Here is a 27,884-nt window from a genome sequence, read left to right on the forward strand (position 1 = left end):
GTGGTTTTTGTTTGCATTTTGCTGTGAAGTTTTCCTATTATTATAGGTTTATATCAATTATTATGAGCGACTGTTTTAATTATATTGATTTCATTTTGTTGGCCTGTGCCACTCATTGGTACTTTTTTAATTCGGTGTACCATGGCTCTGAAATTTGCCATTTTTTGTTGGTGGGGGTGACAAGATGAGTTGTCAGTACTGACATCTGTGGTGGTATGTTTTCTGTAAATACTGAATTGCTGTTTATGGTTACTATTGCAAATCTTCAGGTCAAGCAAGTTAATGCTTTTAATAGTCATGTTAATATTTTTGTGCATTTTGCTTATATCTGCTGTTAATGTATCAATTCCATTGTTTGTACCATCAAAAACCAAGATTGTATCATCAACATATCTTCTGTAGTAGATTATTTTGTTTGAGATTTGCTGGTTGGTTCAGAAGGATTTTTGTTCTGTATGGTTGACGTAAATATCGGCCAGTATCCCAGCTAAGGTACTTCCCATTGCCAAATTATCATTTTGTTGGTACGGTTTGTTGTTGAAGCTAAAGTAATTATGCTCTAGAATACGTGAAAGTATTTCTATCAGTTCATATATCTCTGCAATACTAATTTTCTTATATCTAAGCAGATTGTTTCTTATAGTGTTAATAGTCTCTTTGACAGGGATGTTCGTGTATAGGTTGACTATGTCTAGTGATGCTAATTTAGCTGGGCCCACTATCATACCAAATAGAAAACTTATTTAATAAGAAAAATATCACAATCACCTTTTCTACAAATAATAAATTACAACAAAAAGTAATCCATGATGTAAATACCTCCAAGAGTCCCTACAGTAAATCAGGAATATACAATCTCAGATGCAATACATGCCCAAAATTCTACATTCGACAGACAGGCAGAAGTTTTGAAGTTAGATACAAAGAACACATTGATGCCTTAAGGCTTGGCAACTTGAAAAAAATCTGCGTTTGCAGCCTATATTGCTGAAGAAAACCATTCAGTGAGAAACATTGAGAACAGCTTAAAAATTTTAGATCTAGCAGAAAAAGGAGCCACTGTGAATATATTAGAAGAAACAGAAATACACGCACACATAAACAGCACCCCCGACCATATCCTTAATGAACAAACCGAGTTAGCTAACACCCCTTTCCTGAAAAATTTGCAAAAATTATTTTCAATCCTCCAACATAAATAACATTTCTACGCCTATCTGCAGATCAAGTAGCAATTTCATATGTTACTACAATTCTCATGATGCAAAATGTAAATAAATAATGTACTGTCTTACCTATAAAGCACTAAAAAAATTGGAACAACTTTATAATTAATGTAACAGTATTCGCTCTAAAACTCACAAAATCAGTGTCTTTCTGTACTAGTGTAAAAGGCGTTTAATTTGCATAAGTGAATATATGATCTTCTTCCAAACATGGGACATCTTTATTAATGCTACGATATAGCATCTTTGACACTCATATGTTTGTAAGCACTTGGTATGTATCAAAACACGTGGTGCATGTTAGAAATCTATTCTGTGACAAATCTAAAGTGTTCAGTGAGAAAAATTTACATGTGCAACGATAATAATGCAGTGGGAATGTAGTCACATCTGTTGGGTGAAAACTATGAAAACAAATACTCCAAATCGACATTTCACGTAAGTCACATCCAATGCAAATCTGTAACGCAACCATCTGTGTGGCGTGCTTATTATTATGTATTATTTATATTTTAGGACAATTAATCTGTAAAAAAAGGCCCACTTATTTTAATGAAAGCATGAAAACCATCTGAAAATGAATCGTAATGATTCGAAACCGGTAACGGTACCTTTAGAATAAGGGAGCTGACAACAAATCTGTGGCTGGTTGCTGTCTCAACACCATCAACGTACAGAAATGTTTCCCCATGTAGTCGATTTGAAACGGGAGGTGCGCAGAAAAGGGGAAAGAAGAGAGAAAGGCATAATGTTGGTTTTATTATTAAGCTCCACTTCCACTGTGCGTTCAGTTGAGCAATGTAGACGTCGATGAGATGCTGTACAGCCCCAGATTTGTTCCTGGTGGCCAAAATTTGAACAATTTTTTTCAGTGTGAATCGGTTCCACATTAATGCATTAACGTATCTACCAAGTTTCGCTGCCGTACGTTAATGACAGCCCAGACCGGACCTCCGTGAATAGCTGCACCTTTATTTTAACCATTCGGTAGTTTTTAGGTGGTTCCCACATCCGACTACATCTACATCTACGTTTACATATATACTCCGCTAGCCACCAAGCGGTGTGTGGCGGAGGGCACGATTCGCGCCAAGGTCATATTTCCCCACCACTGTTCCACTCGCGGATCGCGCGAGGGAAAAACGACTGTCTGAAAGCCTCTTATTTCCATTATCTTTGAATAGTGATCATTACGCGATTTGAAAGTTGATGGTAATAATATGTGCTCTACACCCTCGGTGAAGATTGGATTTCGGAATTTAGTGAGCAGCCCCTTCTGTTTAGCGCGTCGTCTATCTGCAAGTGTGTCCCACTTCAAACTTTGTATGAGATTTGTAATGCTCTCGCGATGGCTAAATGTACCAGTCTCGAATCTTGCCGCTCTTCTCTTGAATCAGACGCAACTGGTTAGGGTCCCATACAGACGAACAATGCTCCAAGACTGGACGAACTAACTAATTGTAAGGTATTTCCTTTGTTGAAGGACTGCATCGCTTCAGGATTCTACCAATAAACCGCAATCTAGAGTTCGCCTTACGCGTTACTTGTGTAATCTGATCATTCCATTTGAGATGATTTTGAATAGTCACACCCAGATACTTGACTGATGTTGCCGCTTCCAAATACTGATCATTTATTTTGTACTCGTACATTAATGGGGATTTTCGCCTGGTTATACGCAGTAGGTTACACTTACTAATACTGAGAGATAACTGCCAGTCATTACACCACCTATTTATTTTCTGCAAATCCTCATTGATCTGTTCAGAACTTTAGTGTGATACTACTTTCCTGTTGACTACAGCATCATCGGCAAACAGTCGACTAGGTGAATAATGGGCTGATTCCTAAGTCCTCTCTTAGCTACACGATTCACAAACATTTCGACTACTTTGTGATACTTTCACATAGGATAACACTAGACAAAGATAGATGGGGCACTAATTCCGTCCCTGGAGGAAGAGATGGTGACAGGAAGAGCAACCGTCCACCCTCTCCCACTTACATTCCCAAATCCAGATTAACGGTGCGATGCTGTTACGAAACGAGATAAAGCCAGGAATAAGAAGAGGAAGAAGACTATCGCATCGATTGTGATACTGTGGTCTTCGTGCATCACGGCTCTTGGGATTCTCGCTTCTTCATAGAGAAGCAGTATGCCACATCGTTCATCATTCAGACCTGTTTGACCACACTGGAAGTGCTGCACCACCTAACCACTGTGTTACGATGTACCTCCAAACAAAAAAAGTTAATTACGTAACTTAATTCCTTGCGAAGTGCCGAGGCTAGCAGTACATTTAACACTAAATTCTTCTTGAATCTTCATACGTAAATGATGCTCTAAGCCCCCCTATTCTAACTCCGACTTTTGCTGTTGCACATGGATTAAGAAGAAACGCGAACTTACTGTAATCGACACTGTAAGTGGAGTAGAAAAGAGTTTGGCGCCTGCAATAATTTAATTTGATAGAAATTAATTAAATAAAGGAAAGTTTCATTAACATGGTGAGAAATGAAAGGGTTGCTCTAGCGATTAACAGAATGAAAGTTTTGTCCAAAATAACAATTTGATTTATTATGACTAAACTCAAAACCATAAACAAAACACATGAAACATTTACAATACATCAAATTGGATCAAACTGGATACTCAAATAAATGCTGTGAAGGTGAAGTTGTCCATAAACTAGATTGTGACATTTATGACGAAGTGGTATGTGGAGCCAATTCCATGCAACTCAAATCTTAAGAGAAACACACAACCAACCCAACATTAATTGCTGCTACAGTAGTGATAACTCAGACGATGAACACCCAAGACAGAACAAAGTTAGAAAAGACGAACAGGCGCGCTCTGCTGAGCTCTGATTATCACCTAGCAAAATTCCCTAATCTGCCAGTGCTGCGGACATACATTACCAAGCTGTCTTCTTAACTGCAAGGACCCGATCTGGCGTACCGCAGGCGATGGCTGGTTGCTTCGACGTCCCGTCGTACTGATGATAATGTCGCGAGTATAGCCAGGAACAAATTATCCTGGTCTGGTTGTTCCAGGCTAAAGACTTCCTAGAAACACAAATGCGCCTCTGAGGGAGACGAAGTTGGCTCGCTACACAGTCACTGATGGTACAGTGATTGATTTTAACAAGCGAAGTCACACAGTAACTCCGATACAGTTAACTTTAGCCAAAAACTGCTCGAGACAGACAGCATAGGCCGCTTGTATGCAAAACGCTCAATTGCCAACTGTACTCGCAAAGTTACGTTGAAGTCGAAACTTCAGAAACTTCGTCAGATAGTTACAATTAAATAAAAGTATATTAGGCAGCCAACGGAAGGCAGGCTGTCCAGAGAAGCGAGAGCTCAGTCTTGTAACCTACTCCGACCGAAAGGCGAGAGCCGACTCTCCTCAAGAGCACCTGTATAAGCCAAAACAGAACATCCTCACCCCCACGACAGTGGCCGTCGTTAAACGTTCCAATCAGTATCTCGAAAACCGGCGGAAAATTTCCACTCTATTGCGACGCAATACTATTCCACCAACGGAGATACTTGGCGCCAATTTCTGCGCCGATTTTGCTACGTCCCGGAGCTATCCCCTGAGCAAGCCAATCACAGTTATGATTTTGCAGAAAACGCGAGAATTTGCCCGCCAAGACTGCCTGGGAACACAAGTCATTCCCACGCCTCGCTGATAACCCGCCAGAAAGTGTTTCCACTAAGTTTCTGCGAAGTAACGGAACCTCTAGCCCAGCCGCTCCGTCAGGGTCCTGTGGGTGTGTCGCCGCCGCACTAATGGCAATGTCGGTGTCTGGAAAGAATCTACTCGACTCCCTCACACCCGTCGGCTTAACCCCTTGAAGATCAGCAGAACGCACCTGTCACCGGACCACCTGGGTGACGAGAGACGCTGCGTGGGAAGTCCGCGTGTGAAGGAATAGCGACTTTTCACCGCATGCAATTAGAGAGGAAAATCGAATTACTCAAAGATAGAAATATGAGAGGGAGCTCATTCCACCTCTCATCCTGCTAGGTGATAATTACTACTTTGCGACTGCCTCTGGTGTTCCCCGTCCGTCCCGGTAGCGCAAGGGTCCGCATGTTTTCGCGGATCGCGCTTGCAGATGTCGGCCAGAGCGCGCATGCGCGGGAACTGGCGGCGCTCGCTGCACGCCTGTGGGGCCCCCGCCAGTAGCAGCCCAGCCGCGCCGCGCTGCCCATCACGCATCCAGTACGGGGCAGCCGCTAGCCATGAAGTCGCGCGCGCAGACGCTCGACGTCGACAAGGTCATCAGCCAGCTGCTCGTCGGCCGAAAAAAGGGCGAGAAGCAGGTGCGACTCACCACCCACCACGTTCTTTTATTCTAGCGCACTTGCACTAAGTCACGAAAGGGAAGCAGGCTATTGTTGATGCGTGAGTTCCGTAAACATGCACATCTCCGTCGCAAAAATAACATAAAATGGACGCTCACCGTGTATTTTTTACGGAGCACAATCGCCTTTCGCAGCTCTACTGCCACTGCTGTTTGTAATGCTGCAGAATGTTCAAAGTATATGCAGAGTGAACCTAAACTTTACCGACAACAGAAATTGTTCCGTGATGTTGTCTGAGTATTTTTCTATAAGGGTTCCGTAGTCTCTGGTGCATCGTTACAGAGTAATTGCATTTCAGTTGGTTCCTTACCTCAATTTGTCTTCGCATCTGTAGTGCACTGAAAATATCTGCACAGAAGTGAAAATGTCGACGTTATGCGGTATGGACCTTGTTTGGAAACAAGCTCGTTCCATTCACTCACCGCACTTGCTGCTGACAACCGCAATCCCCATTTTACTCTTCACCCTGAAGCTATCACTCAGACCGGTATGCACCTCGCTGTATGGAGTCACTGAATGAAATCGAAGACCAGTACGACGGTCTTACTGGCCTGTTCCTGCAGCCGCAGCAACCACATCGCAGTGCTCTCGCTTTTCACTGTCGTTACGTTACTTTGTGTCTTGTGTTGTGCGTTTCAGTGATAGCGTGTCACATGTTACAAACTTTTCCACAGTTGTGGAGGTATTTTCAAAAGAACAAATATAGCTGGAGCGACAAACCGAATAAATCATAATTACATCATTACTCTGCAATGAACGACCGGGTCGGCTGGAATGGCCGATCGGTTCTAGGCGCTACAGTCTGGAACCGCGTGACCCCTACGGTCGCAGGTTCGAATCCTGCCTCGGGTATGGATGTGTGTGATGTCCTTAGGTTTGTTAGGTTTAAGTAGTTCTAAGTTCTAAGGGACTGATGACCTCAGAAGTTAAGTCCCATAGTGCTCAGAGCCATTTGAACCATTTGAACGACCGGAGACCACTGGCGCCTTATTTGTCAGTACTCAGAAAATATACCCGAAGAATCTCCGAAATTTTGTTGGTATAGTTCGGATCCATCTTGTCTATAATCTAGTCACAGCCGAAATAGCAGCTAGAAAACTTGTCAACATTTTGTTGTCGTTCCATTGCAATACACAGTTGATATCGATTTTTAAGAGGCATGAGTACGAGGGCCATTCGGAAAGTAAGTTCCGATCGAAACCACAGTGAAAATAATTTTTTTTTTTGCAATCTGTAGCTACACCTTGCAGCTACTTCTCTATTCATAGTCGCCGCTCCAACTTAGATCTTTATCGTACCGTTGTACCAACTTTCCAACACCATCGTCATAGAAGCCAGCCGCCTGTGCTTTCCGCCAATTCTCTACGATCGTCTACAGCTCGGTGTCTGTGCCAAAATGTTGTCTCCGTGGCCTGCGGCTCATGTGAGCCGAGATGAAGCTCAGGACGAGACAATTACGGGCTGTGTTGCGGGTCATCAAACACTTCACACAGGAAACGCGGGCTGTAGGGGATTCTTCATTGCCTCAGCAGAGTGCGGCTGACAGTTCTCTTGAAGAACGAAAAGCACGACAGTTATGTTCTGTGGGCTTCACATCACGCGAAATCTTTCACTAGGCACTCACACTTGATGAGAGACACTACTGTCTTGGCTTCTTAATGTGCTCACTGTTCGCTCAGAATTGAAAAGAGAGACATGCCGCGAGTGACAAGCATACTAAAGACACTACCCAACACATATGTGCAAAACAACAGATTTTCACAGTGGTTTCCATCTTGCGATCGATCGGAACTTATTTTCCGAATAGCCCTTGTTTTTTTCCTGAATGACGAAAAAGGGCGTTCCAGTGAATGATACCTCTTTGCACAGGCTTCACGTCTGTACTTCGTTCCTAATGAAACGGGGATAATATCGGTCTGATTCCACTTGTGTTCAAGTTTATTGAGCGAAATATCTGACCAGAACTGTTTTAGAATCTATCTCAGACATTATTATTAGTCACTGTGCCAGTAACCAAGCTCCATTCACTATCTCCAAATGACAATGCGTAAACTCAAACAGCAACAGTGAGGTACAAATAAAAAAATGATAATAGGTAAATAAAGCCATAGCAACCGGAATACCAAAATGCAAAACAGAAACGCTGCGAACTTAAGCATCAGTAATTTAACAGACGCATTGCATTTTTAATAAAAGCCTCCATGTTGAAGGTAGCTTAATGCTCTTGTATTATACAGCAGACATGCGCACACACTTCCCACGGCTTTGGTTATCTTCGTGCATTGTTATTTTACTGCGGTTCACTGCAGCGTTTTGAGACTGTCCCTCGCACGAGACAATTAAAAAGACACGAAAAGGCTGACAAGGAGCCAATTAAGGTTGTTTTAAATATAAAATATGTTAGACGTTTATACTTTATTCTTTTCCAAATTTTCGGTTAGGCCTTGTTTTCTACTCTTCGGTTTCAGCATTTTTTGGTGGCTGTGAGAAGGTGGCATGATTGTTTTAGTGGGAATAGGGACTGAACGTTTTGATGTCCTCTGTTTTTTTGCTCATGAGTTCAGCAGACTGTGAGTAGACGCTTTCGATTAAATGCCAACGTTTCTTGATGCTGTGTTTACAGGACTGAAGACCACAAAAACAACAACAACGTAGCAATATTTGCATATGGCCCGACAATAATGCCGATGGAGGACCCTGGTGCAGATAGCTCCCGATGTATTGCTAAGGTGTTGCCGGTTTGTGAACCAAAAGCGGAATGTATTCCGTACGGCCGAGTCATATCTAGATGCACTCAGTTCGTTATCAACTGGAATGAAGACGTGGACAAACCAAAGCACAATGAACATAAATGTGGTACATCTGCGACCAAAGCAACGGGGCCTAGAGAGTAATGTACACAAAGACAAGAACCTAAAAGATACGTTCTGACTGCCACCATCGTATTGGAACATCACCGGCAGCAGCGAGACGTAACTGTATTGTACGTGGTTAATTTTTTTCATTTTGTTAAGACAAAAGGAGAGATCTATTTTATTTTCTAAAGACATTCTAATGCCAAGATACCATAAATATTTCTTTATTCAAAACAACCGGTTTCGACAGGCTTTGCTGTCGTTCCAGGCAGTAAAAAATCTTTTTGTTTGAAGCGTGTTCATTTTAAGCTGGACCACACGCAAAGTTGCCATGTGAATAAAATACAGCGCATTAGAAAAGATCTGTCCTAACTAAAACATTTAAAAACAAATGGTTCAAATGGCTTTAAGCACTATGGGACTTAACATCTGAGGTCATCAGTACCTTAGATTTAAAACTACTTAAACCTAACTAACTTAAGGACATCACACACATCCATACCTGAGGCAGGACTAGAACCTGCGACCGTAGCAGCAACGCGCGCGGTTCCGGACTGAAGCGCCTAGAACCGCTCGGCCACAACGGCCGGCATTTAAAAACAAAAAACACCTTGTGCAGACGACTGTCTACTGTTGTGGCCGAGCGGTTCTAGGCGCTTCAGTCCGGAACCGCGCGCGTTGCTGCTACGGTCGCAGGTTCTAGTCCTGCCTCAGGTATGGATGTGTGTGATGTCCTTAAGTTAGTTATATATATATATATATATATATATATATATATATATATATATATATATATATATATATATATTTTTTCTAAAACCTCTAAATTTATTGTAAGCTTCATTTCTGCGTGTTTCCGTGTTCTGGGGCAGAACTTGTCAACAGTCCTTTTTCTACGTCCTTTAGTACATCACTTTCCATGTCCTGTAAATCAAGTCGTAGATATCACATTTACAAATGTGTTCTCCTGGTAACAAGAAGCACATCGATGAGAGCTGCCCTTTTAAGTGGTACATCAAGCTTCCATATTTAACAGTAGCCACAAGGAGTGATCGCCATTTTGGTTGCAACTGATTTACAGTATGTCGTATTGGTCTTATTGATTCTCAGATCAATTTCTTTCATCATATACCTTCATTCATGATCATGTTATGAACTTCTGGAAAATGTATGTATCCAGCACTAGTTCACTAGAGAAAGTCTTCGAAACATTTCACTTATTTAAAAAAATAACAGATTAACAGTACAAATTTTCTCTTTTTACTGCTAATGTTTTCACTGTCGAATGCAAAAACAGCAAAGCCACATTCACTTCTGCTATAGAAGTGGTCGTCACGAAACATGGCAGGCCAAGGTGATCTCTTCTTCTTATAGCATTGCTAATTAGAGATAGTTTCAAATATTAGTAACAATTAAAACGTAAATATTAGGCTTACAATTATAGTAACAATTAAACGTTAAATATTAGGCCTACAATCAGTCTTAGAATATGATGGTGTACTTTCAAAAAGAAAATTCTGGCCAGTGGTTACGAAAAAAAATAAAACCTACTTCAACCATCGGAAAAAGCCAGAAGCACCAACATATTGGGGAATTAAAGTTATGAACATTATGAACGCTTATGGATGCGTGCGAAACAAACTTAATAGTGAAAGTATACAAATATTCAGAGATAAGTTATATTGCCATAAGAGGTGTGAAATTGTTTCGCCTGTACAACGAAAAATTCGTCACTGATTAATTTGTATTCTGTTTTATCTGATGGAAACTTCCAGCGAGAAAGTTGTAAAGAATATGATAAAAATAATTTGGTAACGTCCGAGGCACTAATGTATCGTGTCACCTATGAACGCGATTTGTTTACGTGACTCTCCGTACGCGGCAGCGCGAGGACTTGCATGTCGCGGCCAGAGCTTTGTTCCGACTGCTCTCGCTAATAGGATCGAGAAGATTCCCCACCTCCCCAAAAGATTATACAGAGTGAGTTAAAAAGGACTTCACAACTTTGGAATGTTATAGAAATTTGTTGAGATAACTTGGAGAATTGGTAGATGTGTCATTTTGTAGCAAATGATCTCAAGCTTGATTCACGTAGTGCATTTATTTATTTTTATTTTACACGTCTAGTTCCGTAGGATAAAATTGAGGTGCAAGGTCATGGAATGTGACAGTACACGAAATTACAAGATAAAAGTAATAACAGTCAAAATAAAATGTTTATGAACCCAAAAACAGACAAGCCGTAAGTTTATGTAAATGCAACCAACAATATAACACAGAAATCAGATTATTTTTCAAGGAACTCCTCGAAAGAATAGAAGGAATGACCCATGAGGAAACTCTTCAGTTTGGATTCGAAAACGCGTGCATTACTGCTAAGATTTTTTAATTCTTGTGGTAGCTAATTGAAAATGGACGCAGCAGTATATTGCACAGCTTTCCGCACAAGAGTAAAGGAAGTGCGATCGAAATGCGGATTGGATTTGTGCCTAGTATTAACTGAGTGAAAGCTGCTAATTCTTGGGAATGAGCTGATATTGTTAACAAGAAACGAGAGTAAAGAATACATACACTGAGAGGCCAATGTCCAGAATAGCCAGACTAATGATTCGCGAACTTACACCATTTATTGTCCGAACCGCCCGTCCAAATGGAAAGAGTTGCCCCGAAATATAATACCATACGTCATAAGCGAATGAAAATAAGCAAAGTAGACTATCATTGACTTCAGATCCCGTTGGAATAGTAAAAATGACAGCATTAAGTCTTCGAACAAAATACTAAACGCGGCTCTCCACGACAGTATCTATCTGAACTGTTCAGTTTCACTAATCATATGCCCATTCTGTGAAATTAAAACGTCAGGTTTTGTTGAATTGCGTGTTAGAAATTTTAAAAACTGAGTCTTACTGTGATTTAGCGTTAGTTTATTTTCTACAAGCCAAGAAGTTATGTCACGAACTGCATTATTTGAAACAGTGCCAACGTTGCACATAATATCCTTTACTACCAAGCTAGTGTCATCAGCAAACAGAAATATTTTAGAATCACCTGTGATACTAGGGGGCATATCATTTATATAAATAAGGAACAGGAGTGGCCCCAGCACTGATCCCTGGGGCAACACTCGTTTCGCCACTAGGAGCGTCAGCGTAGCGCAAAGCTGAAATGGCTGCTTTCACTGGCGCGGAGCGTGCTCGCTGTGTGGTTTGGTTTCATGAAACGAACTCTGCAACAACTGTTCGGCGTAAATTTCGCACTTAATACACTAAAGAACCTACAAGCAGGCCTACAATTTACTCTTGGCATAAGAATTTGGTTGAGATGGGCAGTTCGCTGCGGCATGATAAATCACTAAGTCGCCCATGTGTTGATGATTATGTCTAACAGGCCAGGGAGCGCTTTTACAGCAGCCCAGGAAAATAAACGCGACATGCGTCTCGTGAGACTGGCACTCCACAGAAGACTGTTTGCCGAGTATTGCGTAGACGTTTACGTTTGAAACCATGCAGGTTCACAATGGCATATCACTAGTGATGCAAATAAGGTTGCTCGTGGGGAATTCTGTGTGGAATGGGATGAGAAATTGCGCCTTATGCAAGACACCTTTTTTCTGTTTTGTTTCACCCATACATGTTTCAGCACTTTTGTGCTTTCTTCAGTGGGTTTAATTTTTATTTTTAACTGTAAAATTTAACATGTAACGTGTAACAATAATTTTACAGTTAAAAATAAAAATTAAACCCACTGAAGATAGCACAAAAGTGCTGAAACATGTATGGGTGAAACAAAACAGAAAAAAAGGTGTCTTGCATAAGGCGCAATTTCTCGTCCCATTTTCGTAGCAAGCACGGAGATAACAAGAATAACTGCACCACAAGATGATTATTTCTGTTTGGAAATGTTGCATCGGATAGAGGACGACGAGACATTCCTGAACACAACAATCTTCAATGATGAGTCAATATTTCATATCATTGACGTGGTGAACACCCACAGCTGTTGAATATGGGGCAGTGAAAATCCACGTGTAACCCTGGAACAAGTTCGTGGTGTGCCCTTAGCAGATTGAAAGTGTATGGTCCTTCCTTCTTCATGGAGAAAACTGTCACTGGTATTGCATATCTGGATAAGCTTGAAAACTTTGTAGTTCCACAGATCGATGAAGAGATGGGATGGGTTACTACCAGCAAGACGGTGCACCACCTCATTTCCCCTTGGAAGTTCGAGGTTTCCTCGATAATCGCTTCCTAGGTCGTGGATTGACCGTGAAGGGCCAACCGCATGGCCACCTCGCTCCCTAGACTTGACCCTATTGGATTTCTTTCTCTGACGTTTAATTAGGTACCGTGTGTATGTTCCGACCCTACCAAACAATTTAACCTACCTGAAAAGTCAAATCTACGCTGCCGTTGCACAAGTTATGTCCGATTTCCTGCAACGAGTGTGGGAAGAAATTGATTACCGGTGGGATGTTTGCAGCATCACAAATGGTAATCACATCGATCCAAAATGACACTTGACACTTTTATGTGAAATTTGAGGTTCTTTGCTACAAAATGATACATGTACTGATCCTGTAATTTATCTCAGTAAATTTCTGTATCACACCAAAGTCGTTAAGTCCTGTATTGACAGCTGTTACAGACTCATCACTTCAAACTCCTAAATACACTGCACAAAAGTGCACAGGAAACTGCCGTATCTTACAAGCACAGTAGAATAAACTTGTATTTAGTGCCTGTAAGAGTTCTGCCGAATCTGATTACCATTCGTATTTATAGAGACTGTGCATGAAGTAAACAATTCAGTGACTGCTTACCAGAAATGCTGTTTAGTCCTGGAGTTTCAAATGCAAAAACTTTTTAGCACATGGAAATTTTGCGCGGTACACCCTGTAAGGAGAAAAACACATGCTGTGTGGTAGCAACATTCTTAGCTTGGCTAATTAACAGCAGTTAAATGCTGAATGCTGTTTAAGATTTGGTACAGACCTAAATTTGTTCGTCCTCTGGTTCTGCTTAAAGTTCACTATCGATGGTTTCATCCACTCATATTCAGACTGGTTCAAATACAGCATTCCTAACCTATTGCTTAGCGTAGTTCCTTTTCGCACATCTTCCCCGCGTGTTTTACGCATTTAGCCGAATCCGCTTTCGTAACCTCAGGCATAAAGCGTTCAGTACTGGAAATCTTGAAAGTGGTGTCCCTTTTTGTTATGTCCCGTTTAACTTGAGAACATATCAGCTCAATATGATTATTCTGGCAGTGGTAAGGTGGAAATCGCACAACTTCGTGTCTCATTTCTTTTCCAATGTGGTCCGATGTATAGGCCATCTTTGCACCTCTTGTTCTTGCTAGGTTAAAACTTCATTCCAAGTTGCAGCACCCTTCTTCCACAGCCAGTCCACGATGTTCACTGTACGTCAGTTCGAAGACGGATTTTTGTCAACTTGTATGGAATGATAGCTGGCATTATCCCCTGCAAGCATGCAGCCTTCTTCCAATGGGCACAACAGATTAATGAACCAGTTCATCAAAGCAGCACCTTTCACTTCAGAATGGTAGTCAGATTCGGCAGAACTCATACAGCCACGAGATAAAAGTTTTGCTCCTGATAAAAATCCAGTATTTGCGGTTCCAATATGAGTCACAACGAACCAATCACGTCGACCTGTAGGTATTTTCGGCCACCATTTCCCTCAGAGTAATGCCAAATACACTCCTGGAAATTGAAATAAGAACACCGTGAATTCATTGTCCCAGGAAAGGGAAACTTTATTGACACATTCCTGGGGTCAGATACATCACATGATCACACTGACAGAACCACAGGCACATAGACACAGGCAACAGAGCATGCACAATGTCGGCACTAGTACAGTGTATATCCACCTTTCGCAGCAATGCAGGCTGCTATTCTCCCATGGAGACGATCGTAGAGATGCTGGATGTAGTCCTGTGGAACGGCTTGCCATGCCATTTCCACCTGGCGCCTCAGTTGGACCAGCGTTCGTGCTGGACGTGCAGACCGCGTGAGACGACGCTTCATCCAGTCCCAAACATGCTCAATGCGTGACAGATCCGGAGATCTTGCTGGCCAGGGTAGTTGACTTACACCTTCTAGAGCACGTTGGGTGGCACGGGATACATGCGGACGTGCATTGTCCTGTTGGAACAGCAAGTTCCCTTGCCGGTCTAGGAATGGTAGAACGATGGGTTCGATGACGGTTTGGATGTACCGTGCACTATTCAGTGTCCCCTCGACGATCACCAGTGGTGTACGGCCAGTGTAGGAGATCGCTCCCCACGCCATGATGCCGGGTGCTGGCCCTGTGTGCCTCGGTCGTATGCAGTCCTGATTGTGGCGCTCACCTGCACGGCGCCAAACACGCATACGACCATCATTGGCACCAAGGCAGAAGCGACTCTCATCGCTGAAGACGACACGTCTCCATTCGTCCCTCCATTCACGCCTGTCGCGACACCACTGGAGGCGGGCTGCACGATGTTGGGGCGTGAGCGGAAGACGGCCTAACGGTGTGCGGGACCGTAGCCCAGCTTCATGGAGACGGTTGCGAATGGTCCTCGCCGATACCCCAGGAGCAACAGTGTCCCTAATTTGCTGGGAAGTGGCGGTGCGGTCCCCTACAGCACTGCGTAGGATCCTACGGTCTTGGCGTGCATCCGTGCGTCGCTGCGGTCCGGTCCCAGGTCGACGGGCACGTGCACCTTCCGCCGACCACTGGCGACAACATCGATGTACTGTGGAGACCTCACGCCCCACGTGTTGAGCAATTCGGCGGTACGTCCACCCGACCTCCCGCATGCCCACTATACGCCCTCGCTCAAAGTCCGTCAACTGCACATACGGTTCACGTCCACGCTGTCGCGGCATGCTACCAGTGTTAAAGACTGCGATGGAGCTCCGTATGCCACGGCAAACTGGCAGACACTGACGGCGGCGGTGCACAAATGCTGCGCAGCTAGCGCCATTCGACGGCCAACACCGCGGTTCCTGGTGTGTCCGCTGTGCCGTGCGTGTGATCATTGCTTGTACAGCCCTCTCGCAGTATCCGGAGCAAGTATGGTGGGCCTGACACACCAGTGTCAATGTGTTCTTTTTTCCATTTCCAGGAGTGTATATTTGTTTGTCTCGTTCTCGGTATACTATAAACATATAGTCTAAAAATATAGCTTTCGAAGCGGCTGTAATCCTTCGTTCCATAACAAATTTATGTCCATCGTTAGATTTCCTGAATTTAAAACCGATGTCCTTTAGAAGGCGGAGAATAGACATTTCCGAGCTCCCACTCAATTTTGCGTCGTGGATAGGAACTTAACTGGCCGTAAGTTATTTTCCTCTATTGCAGAATTCTAACACAGTTCTGCGAACCACTTGTTTATTAAAATCGACCGTTTGAGTTAATCTACTTTCCTGTTTATATTCTTTTCAAGGCGAAACGTGACAGTACTCAAACCTATAGTTCTGAAGAAGTTACGTAGCCGCTAACACGCTGCCCTGTTCTTTCTGAAACTCCACATGCCTCTGGTGTCAATTATTGTGCGTGGGCAAAGTTAGTGTTTTGCCTAGCTTCTTCCTTGTGAGCAGGTTTGTTAAAAATATTGACATATATTATATATTTAGTTTGTTTTTTAACGTCCATTCGGTCATACCATGCAGCAAGAACAGGCGGGTAGCAACTTTCACTGACAGGCACAGTATCTGTAATGCAGGAAGCTAAACCAACCTCGCGGATGTAGTGAATTGTAATGACTGGCCAGTTGGCAACATTACAGGATCAGGAGTGAAGTCGCCTGGTTTCGTGACGGCAACTGTAGTACGCTTTCGTCCATCTGGGCGGCAACAGTGCCCGGCAATGCTGTCGAACATGTGCCTGAAATTCGATTAGTCAGCAATGTCCCTTGGTCATATTGTCAGCGATATGCAGTTTCTACGGTACATGTAAATGCAACTGGAGTTTCTGGGGAAAGATCATACCTCAACTATGTCACTCTAGTCTTATTGAACTACTAACCCATGGCGTTTTTTTTTCAGCCAAAACTATAATGATCTTTGTTCATCTAGTATTCACTGATGTTGCTCTTGTATCAGACTCGCCTTATCTGTCTACATCTTTTCTTTATGTATCGAGCTGTGGTACATACATTACTTTCGTCCAACATATACCAGTAACTGTTTCTCATGTCTATCAACAATGAGCTCAGCTGTTTCTCCTAGCCATTCCGATAACTCATTTGACTTCCAGAGCTTCGTGGGTGCTAATCTCTCTTCATACGCTAACAAGTTTGAAAGGATTAGTTGCCAGTGGGTCAATATGTCTGTCACGCAGGAGCTGTCTGGCAAATTATTGAAGGCAATTATCGGCCAAGGCGCTTATGGCTATTTTTCAATACTGTTTATCGCTGCCATTCGCGGAGATTGCGTAGTTCGCTGAATTGGCAACAGTCAACTCTTCCCACGCACCATTTGCTAATGTAGCAGGGAAGGCACGGGAGAGTGAACGGCGTCAGCGGTTCCGGGTGTAACCACCACCACACATCTTAAGGTGGCTTGTGCAGTACGGATGAAGTCAGTTAAATCAGAGACGACTGCAATTACGAGCCGGCCGGAGTGACCGAGCGGTTCTAGGTGCTACAGTCTGGAACCGCGCGACCGCTACGGTCGGAGGTTCGAATCCTGCCTCGGGCATGGATGTGTATGATGTCCTTAGGTTAGTTAGGTTTAAGTAGTTCTAAGTTCTAGGAGACTGATGACCTTAGCAGTTAAGTCCCATAGTGCTCAGAGCCATTTGAACCATTTTTGCGATTACAAGAAAGTCTGCGCTCAGTTGGTTCTCTGTAGCAACTGTCTGTCCAGGCACACTCCGAAGAACTCTGCGACTGTGACCCTAGAAAAGTGGTCCTCAAAATTTTTTGCAGAAGACGCAATATTGACATTATAGGACTTGCTCAGACCCCATACGAGGGGATGGGAGTGGGGGTCGGGAAGCGGCTACTCCAAGAGAAATTCAGTTTTCACCAAGCCGTGGTTATTTATAGAAGCTCACCATTTACACATTTTGAATCTACACATTATAAGGTATCACACCAAACATTTTAAGGGAAAAAGAAAGTCATATATTAGTACAACAAGCATTTTTCTTAAAGGCTTACATAGTGAGCAATTTTCCGCACCTAAACAGGTAATGTGGCCAGTGCCATCGCAGCAGGATCCCGTGTTTCTTTTTCTGATTTTCGGAAACATTTTCTAGGCATCTTCACACCCTACTACCTGAAAGAATGCCCGCCCCCGGTAGCTGAGTGGTCAGCGCGACAGAATGTCAACGCTAAGGGCCCGGCGGGTTCGATTCCCGGCTGGGTCAGAGATTTTCTCTGCTCAGGGACTGGGTGTTGTGTTGTCCTTATCATCATCATTTCATCCCCATCGACGCGCAAGTCGCCGCAGTGGCGACAAATCGAAAGACTTGCACCCGGCGAATAGTCTACCCGACGGGAGGCCGTAGTCACAAGACATTTACATTTAGAATTATATTAATACCTTCAGCTGCTGACGGGCGTTGATGTATATCAACGGGGACAGGTGAAAATGTGTGCCCCAACTGGGACTCGGACCCGGGATCTCCTGCTTACATGTCAGACGCACTATCCATCTGACAAGGGAACCTCCCCATAGCACCCCCCTCAGATTTAGTTATAAGTTGGCACAGCGGATAGGCCTTGAAAAACTGAACACAGATCAATCGAGAAAACAGGAAGAAGTTGTGTGGAACTACGGAAAAATAAGCAAAATATACAAACTGAGTAGTACATGCGGAACACAGGCAACATCAAGGATACAGTGAGCTTAGCAGTGCCGTGGTCCCGTGGTTAGCGCAAAGTTATGATCTATCCGTTCGTTCATTGATGTCGGTCCTTGGTTCAAGTCTTCCCTCGAGTGAAAAATTTATTTTCGCAAAGTTATGATCTATCCGTTCGTTCATTGACGTCTCTGTTCACTGTAATAAGTTTAGTGTCGGTGTTTTGCGACCGCACCGCAAAACCGTGCGATTAGTGGACGAAAGGACGTGCCTCTCCAATGGGAACCGAAAACATTTGATCGCAAGGTCATAGGTCAACCGATTCCTCCACAAGAAAACACGTCTGCTATGTTCTATACGACTCTGGTGACGGCATGTGCGTCACATGATAGGAATATGTTGTCGACCCACCTAACTAGTACACTTGGCGAATGGGTAAAAACATTCTTCTACCTTGCCCTATTTAGGTTTTCTTGTGGATGTGATAATCACTCCCAAAAAAGTGATGAAAACATAAGGGTTTGTCACATAAACTGAAAATAAAAAATTAAACTTTTCAGTCGAGGGAAGACTTGAACCAAGGACCTCTCGCTCCCCAGCTGCTCACTCTAACCACGGGACCACGGCACTGCTAAGCTGATATTGTCCTTGATGTTTTCTATCTTACACATGGACTACTCAGTTTGTATATTTTGCTTATTTTTTCGTAGTTCCACACAACTTCTTCCTGTTTTCTCGATTGATCTGTGTTCAGTTTTTCAAGGCCTATCCACTGTGCCAACTTATAACTAAATCTCAGGGGGGTGCGATGGGGAGGTTCCCTTGTGAGCCACCGAGGGCACAGAGGATAGTGCGAGCAGGGACTATCTCGCGCACGCCTCCCGCGAGACCCACATTCTCACCTTGTATGTCCACACACTACATTCGTAGTGTCCCACCCTAACACACTCATTACTCGTGGAAGACATTCTTACCACGTCCCGTAAGAGTTCGGGGAATATGTGTGCATCCAGACAGAAGAAGAAGGTCGTGGCCGGTATTGCCAGAACTATATACTTATATGGATATGGTGTCTGTTCTTTCGGACATGTCCGCATTTCATTAGGCCAGATGGAACAGAGACGGTTTCCTATAACATAACTTAATTAATTCAAATCTGTCACAAAGGGATAGAAAGGCGGATGATAGCTTTGTATATAAAAGAGTTTAGAAGTCAATTTTATCTGTTGTGTTAGGGGTGTTGTTTGGAAGTAACTAACTCTTATTGGGGTGAACATCTTGGCTACTTTTCCCGATCGGGCACCATATCGGGATTAGTGATCCACAGAAGAAACTATCAAACCGAAATAAATAACAAAGAAATACATTTGGAGGCCGAAATACGTTGTTTAAACATTGATATTGTAGAAAAATTATTACTCTCCACTCAAGTAAAGCAACAAGTTTAATATAGGAGGCTTATCTTACACCAGACAACTCAAAAAGAAAAAAATTACTAAAAAATTACAGAACAAGCTTGTTCTATCAGCTTAACTGCCAACAGTGGCGATGTATATTACAAGTAATGTGATGTGATCACTTCTCGGTAGGCAGCGTCACTGTTCAGGGAAAAAAAAAAAAAAAATTACTTGCTACAAACATGTTTCACATTTAAAGATGACCGTCTCTGTAACGCGTACTTACGAATTGAAACTTCTTTACTTAAATGAGTGTGTTTGTACTTAAATTGGAGAATGACAGAGAAGATGAAACTTCTACGTTATTTGCTTCTGAAACAGCTAAGTAAAACTGAACGTACTAAGCCTACTTTCTCTTTATTTTTTCTTATTATGTCAACACTGACCCACAATATTTTAGCGCAACACAATCTGACTGCTCAAAAAAAAAAGGATAACCTGACTGCAGACAATAATTCAAAAGAATGGCTCTGACTAAAAAGAAATCCTAACAATGATCTATATATTAACAGAATCTTCCGTCGGTTCTTGGTAGAACAACATTATAATAATAAATGAAAAGCACCAGTTTGCTTTTGTTCTACAATATTATTTTTATTGCTACCCGGTTTTCGGCTTACAAGGCCATCTTCAGGCATTTACTGAGTATTATCACCAAAGAAGTTAATGTTAGCAGACAACACTTCCTAATCATAGATAATTTCTTGTTCTGACGCAAAAATACGTCGTGAATAAGATCACTTACACTTTGACGAACTTCTCGATCGAAGACATCGAACTCACACGGGTGTAACTTAGATGTGATTGCCATATGTACCACTTTTAGATGTGTACACACGTTGTCACGAACACGATACCATTTCTTCATTTCTTCCTTTATCCACGTGTATCTTGCGACGTCAACGGCTTTGTTTGCTGCGGCGGATGTTCCTCTTGACTTTATGGAGACGTATTTTGGCGTGATTTTGCGTTGCAAACACTGTTTGTTAAACCAAATGTGTTGTGTTGATTTAGCTTTTTGTCTCAGTAATCTACTATAAAAGACGGATAATTGTGCTGTTGTGTAGAACAAAAGCAAACTGGTGCTTTTCATTTATTATTATAATGTTGTTCTACCAAGAACCGACGGAAGATTCTGTTAATATGATAAAATGTGCCACAACAGCACAATTATCCGTCTTTTATAGTAGATTACTGAGACAAAAAGCTAAATCAACACAACACATTTGGTTTAACAAACAGTGTTTGCAACGCAAAATCACGCCAAAATACGTCTCCATAAAGTCAAGAGGAACATCCGCCGCAGCAAACAAAGCCGTTGACGTCGCAAGATACACGTGGATAAAGGAAGAAATGAAGAAATGGTATCGTGTTCGTGACAACGTGTGTACACATCTAAAAGTGGTACATATGGCAATCACATCTAAGTTACACCCGTGTGAGTTGGATATTTTCGATCGAGAAGTTCGTCAAAGTGTAAGTGATCTTATTCACGACGTATTTTTGCGTCAGAACAAGAAATTATCTATGATTAGGAAGTGTTGTCTACTAACATTTAACTTCTTTGGTGATAATACTCAGTAAATGCCTGAAGATGGCCTTGTAAGCCGAAAACCGGTTAGCAATAAAAATAATATTGTAGAACAAAAGCAAACTGGTGCTTTTCATTTATTATGATCTATATATTTCATTCAGCACTTACCTCTCAAAAATCTTCATTATGCGAACGACTGCAATACAATGAACGTCAATACTGCCACCTAAATAAAAGATTCTAACTACTAAAGCCACTAAGTACTAATAGGCATGCGGTTAGCAAAGGAAAGATTTTGTTGCAAACCAAATAATGAATTGTTTACCTTAATGATGTGACATCCAGTTCAAACACGAATATAAATCGTCACTGACATCTAGTACAAAGGTATATAACCATGAATAATATTCACTCTCCAAGTCGAACATGTACAGATCGTTAGCCTACGCTAACACTTCAGACCTCTACCCTCCATCAATGCTAACTTCTCACATTTAACATCCATCATTGCTGGATGTTCACCTCCAACTGCCCAACAGTACTTCCATCACTGCTGGCGACTAACTTCCAACTGCCCAACACTACTGGCGATTAACTTCCAACAACGAGTCCGACCAGCCACAGAGTCTATTACAAAGAAAGCGCAGTTAGAGATCCAATGCCAAGCGCTATACAGCGCTGCCAACACAAAAGCAGCCCACTTACAAATCCATGCTACTTCTGTTTGACGTTTATATCACAGCACCTGATTGGTTATCTTACACTCGCTCGTGAGTTGTCAGCATTGGATGACAAGCAATAAATTATTCCTCCTCCCACTTCTGTTGACCTCACAATGGCCGCGCTACATGCCACTCGGCCCCTGACGTAAGCGGCAAACTTTACTTAGCTCACGGTTGCATAACCATCAATTACAATTAAGCAAATTTTAAAATATTGCTGCCTCTGTAAGTATTTTTGTTTGTTACTGAGCGAGAAAAGTACAATCTTAAGAAGCTCTTAACGTTAGTTAGCATTTTCTGATTCTGCTGTTAGCTACTAGAAGCATATTATTATAAAAATGCAGCTGGCAACCGCGGACGGAACGTACACTTGAATCGGGCCGCGGTTTGACGACCACTGCACTAGAATCATGCAAGTAAAGAGTGCAGAGACGGACAACTACCCCACCACTTGTATTTTCCTGACTTCATTAGGATTTTAAAAAGCGTTAGCATCTATATTTGCAAGAGTGTATGGCTGCATATTGTGATTTACGCATTTTAATGCAGCTTTTTTATGTAGGAACTTATGTTGAAATTCTATTATACTCTAAATCTGCTTACAGGTTTAGTTACTTTTTAACTCTCACAAACACATTCGCACAGCCAAAACATCATCTACAAATTGCTTTAGCCTTGATTACATATGTACTCATTAACGATTATATATTTTCTTTTTTTGCAAGCATGATTATTAATTGAAAATAAAACATTGTTCTGCATAAAGGGCTTAGGCATAAGCCAGAAAAACAACCATAAGGCTATGTGTATTTGGGAGAGAAAATATAGAGTTTTCCCAAAGTCAACAACATCAAAAATATCATTTTCTAGGACGACTTGATTTGAACTTCGTCTGTTTATTTTTAAAACCCTTTTATAGCAACAAATTACAAGAATTTCAGTTCCTTCGACTCTGATTATGTCAAGGCCCATTTTCCTCTTCCATCCAGTGTTGTGCTCCAGACCGTTTCATGAACATATTTCCCAATTCACTGTCAAAACCTGACGCCAGGATAGCTTTTCTGTTGTTGGAAGCTTTCTTCTTTTCCAGTAATCTGCTACTGATGCTTCCCTTTCCGACCTTTTAGCGCAATCAGTTTTTCTATGCAGCGAAGTGTTTCTTCTTCTTGTGCTGTGTCATCACAGAGTACTGCTGGCACAGAGTACTGTTGGCTGATCTCCTTACTTCACTCTCGTCTCTGTTTAGTTTACCGCCCTCAGCCGATATTCAGTAGCAAGTAAGTTCCACATTTCAGTCAACAGTGCTCTTGCATGTTTTACTTTCTTTTGGCTACAAGAACTGTGGCATTTACGAATTGGTGTTGTTCCAGATATGATTTCTTTTTATGCCTTTCATGGTTATTCGTGATAAAAAGTTAAGAAACAGTGCTGATTAATTGCAGCCCCAGTACTGGCTACTTACAGCGAATTTGGTTTTAGAGATTTTGAAATTGCGGTACTCCCATTTTTTAACATTTTTCTCTGGGTTTCGAGACTTCTGCTCCACACTGGAACGTGCCAAACATTAGGACAGCCAATAAACAGACCCATTTTCATAATTTCCTCGGTGGCTTTAAGCGCCGTGTAACTAGCTCAGGCTATTCTTCATCAACAAACAGTGGATAAAATTTGATCCACAATGTACGCAGACGGCAGTTTATCGCCCAGTTTTCACATACAGTTGTATGTAGACTATTCTGTCAATCGCAGTGTGTGATACTTGATTCTCAGTCCGTAAGATTGAAGCAAGGAAGATAGATAGATTAGATGGTACACAATTCTTTGTCACCGTTTTCAGCATTGTGGGGGTTGCTGTGTATCTGCGGCAAGAAAAAATCGAGACCACTAAACTAGGAATGTGGCAAAGTATTTAGAATTATTTGCATGGAAAGGTAGACTTGGCATTACTTACAGTTATTTGAATCCATGGAATTAATACTGGTCCAGAAATCACACTGGAAAGCATAGTTTCTTTCCCAGTTACTTTAAATACACAGGATCACACAATCTTTGCCACAGATAATAGCCCCCACGTGCTATACAGAATCTAAACAAAACAAAATGTATGACTTTAGGTAATATTAAAAATTTCTGGATTGGATTACAAATTTCCTTTTATCAGTACTCGCACGTTATTTGACAATAATGAATGTAATTTAAATCCATACATATATTTACTATTGTTCAGGATCAGTGTGCAACTTTAGAGAATGCGCGTTGAACAAAGAAGATCTCTGTTTCGATGCAGATTCTTTGAATATTCGATTAAGCCACTCTTTTTGGTTTCTTTAGATTCTGTGAAGTATGCTGGAGCTGTTAACTGTGTATTTTATATATCTGATATAACTGGAAAAAGTATGTTTTCCAAGGTTATTTTTGCACCAGGATTAATCCCATTGATTCAAGTAAGTGTAAGTAATGCCATCAAGTCCGCCTTACCTTGTAAATAATTCCAGGTGCGACACTTTGTTTCATTGTTAGCTCGCTTGTTTCGATTTTTTTGTCTTGCCACAGCTACACAATCACCCGCACATTGTTATTAACAATCGCTAGGAACTGCACTAACCATCTGAAAATGAGTCTCTAGGCGGCTTGAAACCGGTAATATAAAGAAAGATCTCTTAATCCAAAGGGACTGGTTGCAGTCATTTTTGAAAACCTTTATTCATCACAGTCGCTGCGTCCCGCATCCATGCTGGATTATTCATCTGGTATAAAGTCGGTATTTCTGAGCATTACTCTGTGTCATACTCAATTCATATGGCATAAAGTTAGGTTGTTTACCGTTACTTCACCCGAGAAATTATAACTTCTCAGGTGAAGGCATTGAGCTGACTTACAAATAGTCAGATGTGCAAGACTAAACAACGTTTACTAAACAATAAAAGTAACTGCTTCAGTCGCAGATTTTTATTGCTGAAAACGCACTACGTGTTTTGTGAATTAAATTCCTAGCATCAGATCGGAAAGAAGTTTCGAGTTAATGAACGCGTTAAAAGTGGATTCTACGTAAAAACTGTTTAAAAGTATACTGTTGGTTACTATTTTCTCAGTTAATATTCTCAGAATACTGAGTTTTCTTTTTCGTCTGGTTGCGCTAACATAGGGCACGTTAAAGAATTCCAGTGAAAACTTAGTAAATAGTTATTAAAACCTGATCCAACACCAGCACCTTACACGGAGACAGAATTAGTACCAAAAAGAAAGAAAGCAAATGGAACCGAGGATACCGGGTGAATGACGGGTGTCTGCAACGAACAGCCGACACGAGTTTAAAAGAATACAAACTTCCGTTTCTTGCTTGTGCCCAGAAATACACTGCCAAAACAGCTAGACTGGAGAGTAACGACCTATTCTCCAGAGTACTGCTGCCACATCGACCAAGGGACAGTAGTGCACCCAAGTTTCGTGTTTACCCGCCGAAAACGCCACGTAAGTTTAGCTCCGCTTGTCAGCTGTCACCGCAATATTTCGTACATCGTTTATCGAGGAAACTCCATACGAACATCTTCAGATAACGGTAGATGGAGGCTAGCAAGCAACAGCTTAAAAGTGAAGCAGTCATTAACGCTAATGTTGTTCTGAACACCACACTGCTTTAGTAGGCCAGATCCTATTGGAGGTGTCTCAGGCGCTGCAATCATGTACTGTGAGGCAGGTCCCGGCTAAGGTTCGAGTCCTCCCTCGGGCATGGGTGTGAGTGTTTGTCCTTAGGATAATTTAGGTTAAGTACTGTGTAAGCTTAGGGACTGATGACCTTAGCAGTTAAGTCCCATAAGATTTCACACACATTTGAACCTATTGGAGGTGGTATTCGCTTGTCTTCCTCAGACCTTTGAACTGACCTCTATAGTCAGTTATATGGGGGCTCTGCACCTTGACGTGGACCCGGGAAGTGTGGCGCAACTCGGCATTTTTCACGTCAAAAAATCATTGTAGAGGTGAAAGATGCGACAAATGACAGACCAGATCTTCGCATACCCGTTTTCAGTCTGACTGAGGGACGCCAAATGTCACTATATTTTTTTAGGAATATGGGTGTAGCCTTCACCAAAATCTTTAAATATGAGGGCACGCTGAAGAGTAATCCCTCCGAATTTTTAAAGTGAAAACTCTTAAAGCTTTTTAAATAAAACAATTGTTATTAACATTCTATATCTTTACTTTTCATGTCTACATATTTATTTCTCAACAGAGTCACCCTGGTACGATCACATTTCTCCCAACGAGAGACCAGTTCGTTGATACTGTCACTGCAGAATGTCTGATTTTGTTGACGGAGCCAAAACTCGCTATACTAGTAAACATCTATTTTACACACCAAGATATTAATGTAAATCTGCACAAAGCTTCATTACTATTGCCAAGTTTTCTCATGTTTATCATTATTATTTGATTTTGTTTTTTTACTGTTATTATCATTGCTTGTATCATAATTTGTTTGTATAGCACCTGTTGTAAAAATACTGCCAGCATTTACTTTATTAGGTCTTAGTCATTACTCTTTATTCATATTGTATGTCTGATTTTGTTGACGGAGCCAAAACTCGCTATACTAGTAAACATCTATTTTACACACCAAGATATTAATGTAAATCTGCACAAAGCTTCATTACTATTGCCAAGTTTTCTCATGTTTATCATTATTATTTGATTTTGTTTTTTTACTGTTACTATCATTGCTTGTATCATAATTTGTTTGTATAGCACCTGTTGTAAAAATACTGCCAGCATTTACTTTATTAGGTCTTAGTCATTACTCTTTATTCGTATTGTCACTAGAGGAATCTAATTTTCTTATTTAAACTATTGTCATGATGTGACTCTGATGTGTGAAATGCTGCATGTGTGGAACACTGGTCCGATGTAAGAGAGGGCCTGATAGCCGTAATCTGATCAGGTTAAATAAACAAATAAATAAATAAAACAACCTCATCTCTGCTTGCCCTACTTCTTCACTATCAAAGTAAAGCCCTTGAAGGTGTTCTTTACGTTTTGGAAACGGATGAAAATCAGATGGGGCAAAGTTGGGACTGTACGGAGGATGGAGATGACAGTGAACCCAATGTGTAGGACTGTTACAGATGTTGCAGCATTATGGGACAGAACATCTCAGGTCATCAGTCCCCTAGAACTTAGACCTACTTAAACCTAACTAACCTAAGGACATCACACACATCCATGCCCGAGGCAGGATTCGAACCTGCGACCGTAGCGGTCGCGCGGTTCCAGACTGTAGCGCCTAGAACCGCTCGGCTACTCCGGCCGGCCATCAGATTATAACTCCGGCAGTAGATGCAGTGGATCGTTCACTTCACGCCATTGTGCATCTGCTTGTAATAAGCCCGAGCGATCTTATTGCAACATCTCAAGATATGCTCAATTGTTACCTCAGCTTCTTTCATTGATACTGCTATCCCAACCCATGGTGGATTATTTTGACGACTCATAATGCATTTTTCAATAATCAGTGTGTGTCAGGATTCTACAGCTACAAGGGGGCCGTTCAACAAGTAATGCAACACATTTTTTCTCGGCCGGTGTCAGTTGAAAAAAAAATTCCGAATTTATTGTGGGATGTCGTGAAATATTCCCGCTTTGACACTATACTTTCATGAAGCTCCGATAGGTTGGACGCTGTTTGTAACCTTCAAAATGGCGTCTTTAACGGAGGTGCATTTCAAGCAGAGAGTCGTTATTGAGTTTCTTTCAACAGGAAACCAGAGTATCGCAGATATCATAGGCGCTTGCGGAACATTCATGGAGACCAGGCGGTGAATAAAAGCACGGTGAGTTGTTGGGCGAGGCGTCTGTCATCATCGCAATGAGGTCGCACAAACCTGTCCGACCACC

At 41.9% G+C, this 27,884-nt stretch overlaps 1 protein-coding gene across 1 annotated transcript in view; it reads left to right on the forward strand.

Annotated features, from left to right (window-relative positions):
* The first annotated feature begins 5,446 nt into the window (after positions 1-5,446).
* LOC124790053 (serine/threonine-protein phosphatase PP1-alpha-like) overlaps positions 5,447-27,884 on the forward strand; it is a 581,605-nt gene continuing 559,167 nt past the window's right edge. The window contains exon 1 of the mRNA XM_047257612.1: positions 5,447-5,561. Coding sequence (XP_047113568.1) covers positions 5,481-5,561 — 81 coding nt within the window. The 5' untranslated portion in view covers positions 5,447-5,480. The remainder of the gene's footprint in view (positions 5,562-27,884) is intronic.

This window comes from Schistocerca piceifrons, chromosome 3 (assembly GCF_021461385.2).
Source record: "Schistocerca piceifrons isolate TAMUIC-IGC-003096 chromosome 3, iqSchPice1.1, whole genome shotgun sequence".
Lineage (NCBI taxonomy): Eukaryota > Metazoa > Arthropoda > Insecta > Orthoptera > Acrididae > Schistocerca > Schistocerca piceifrons.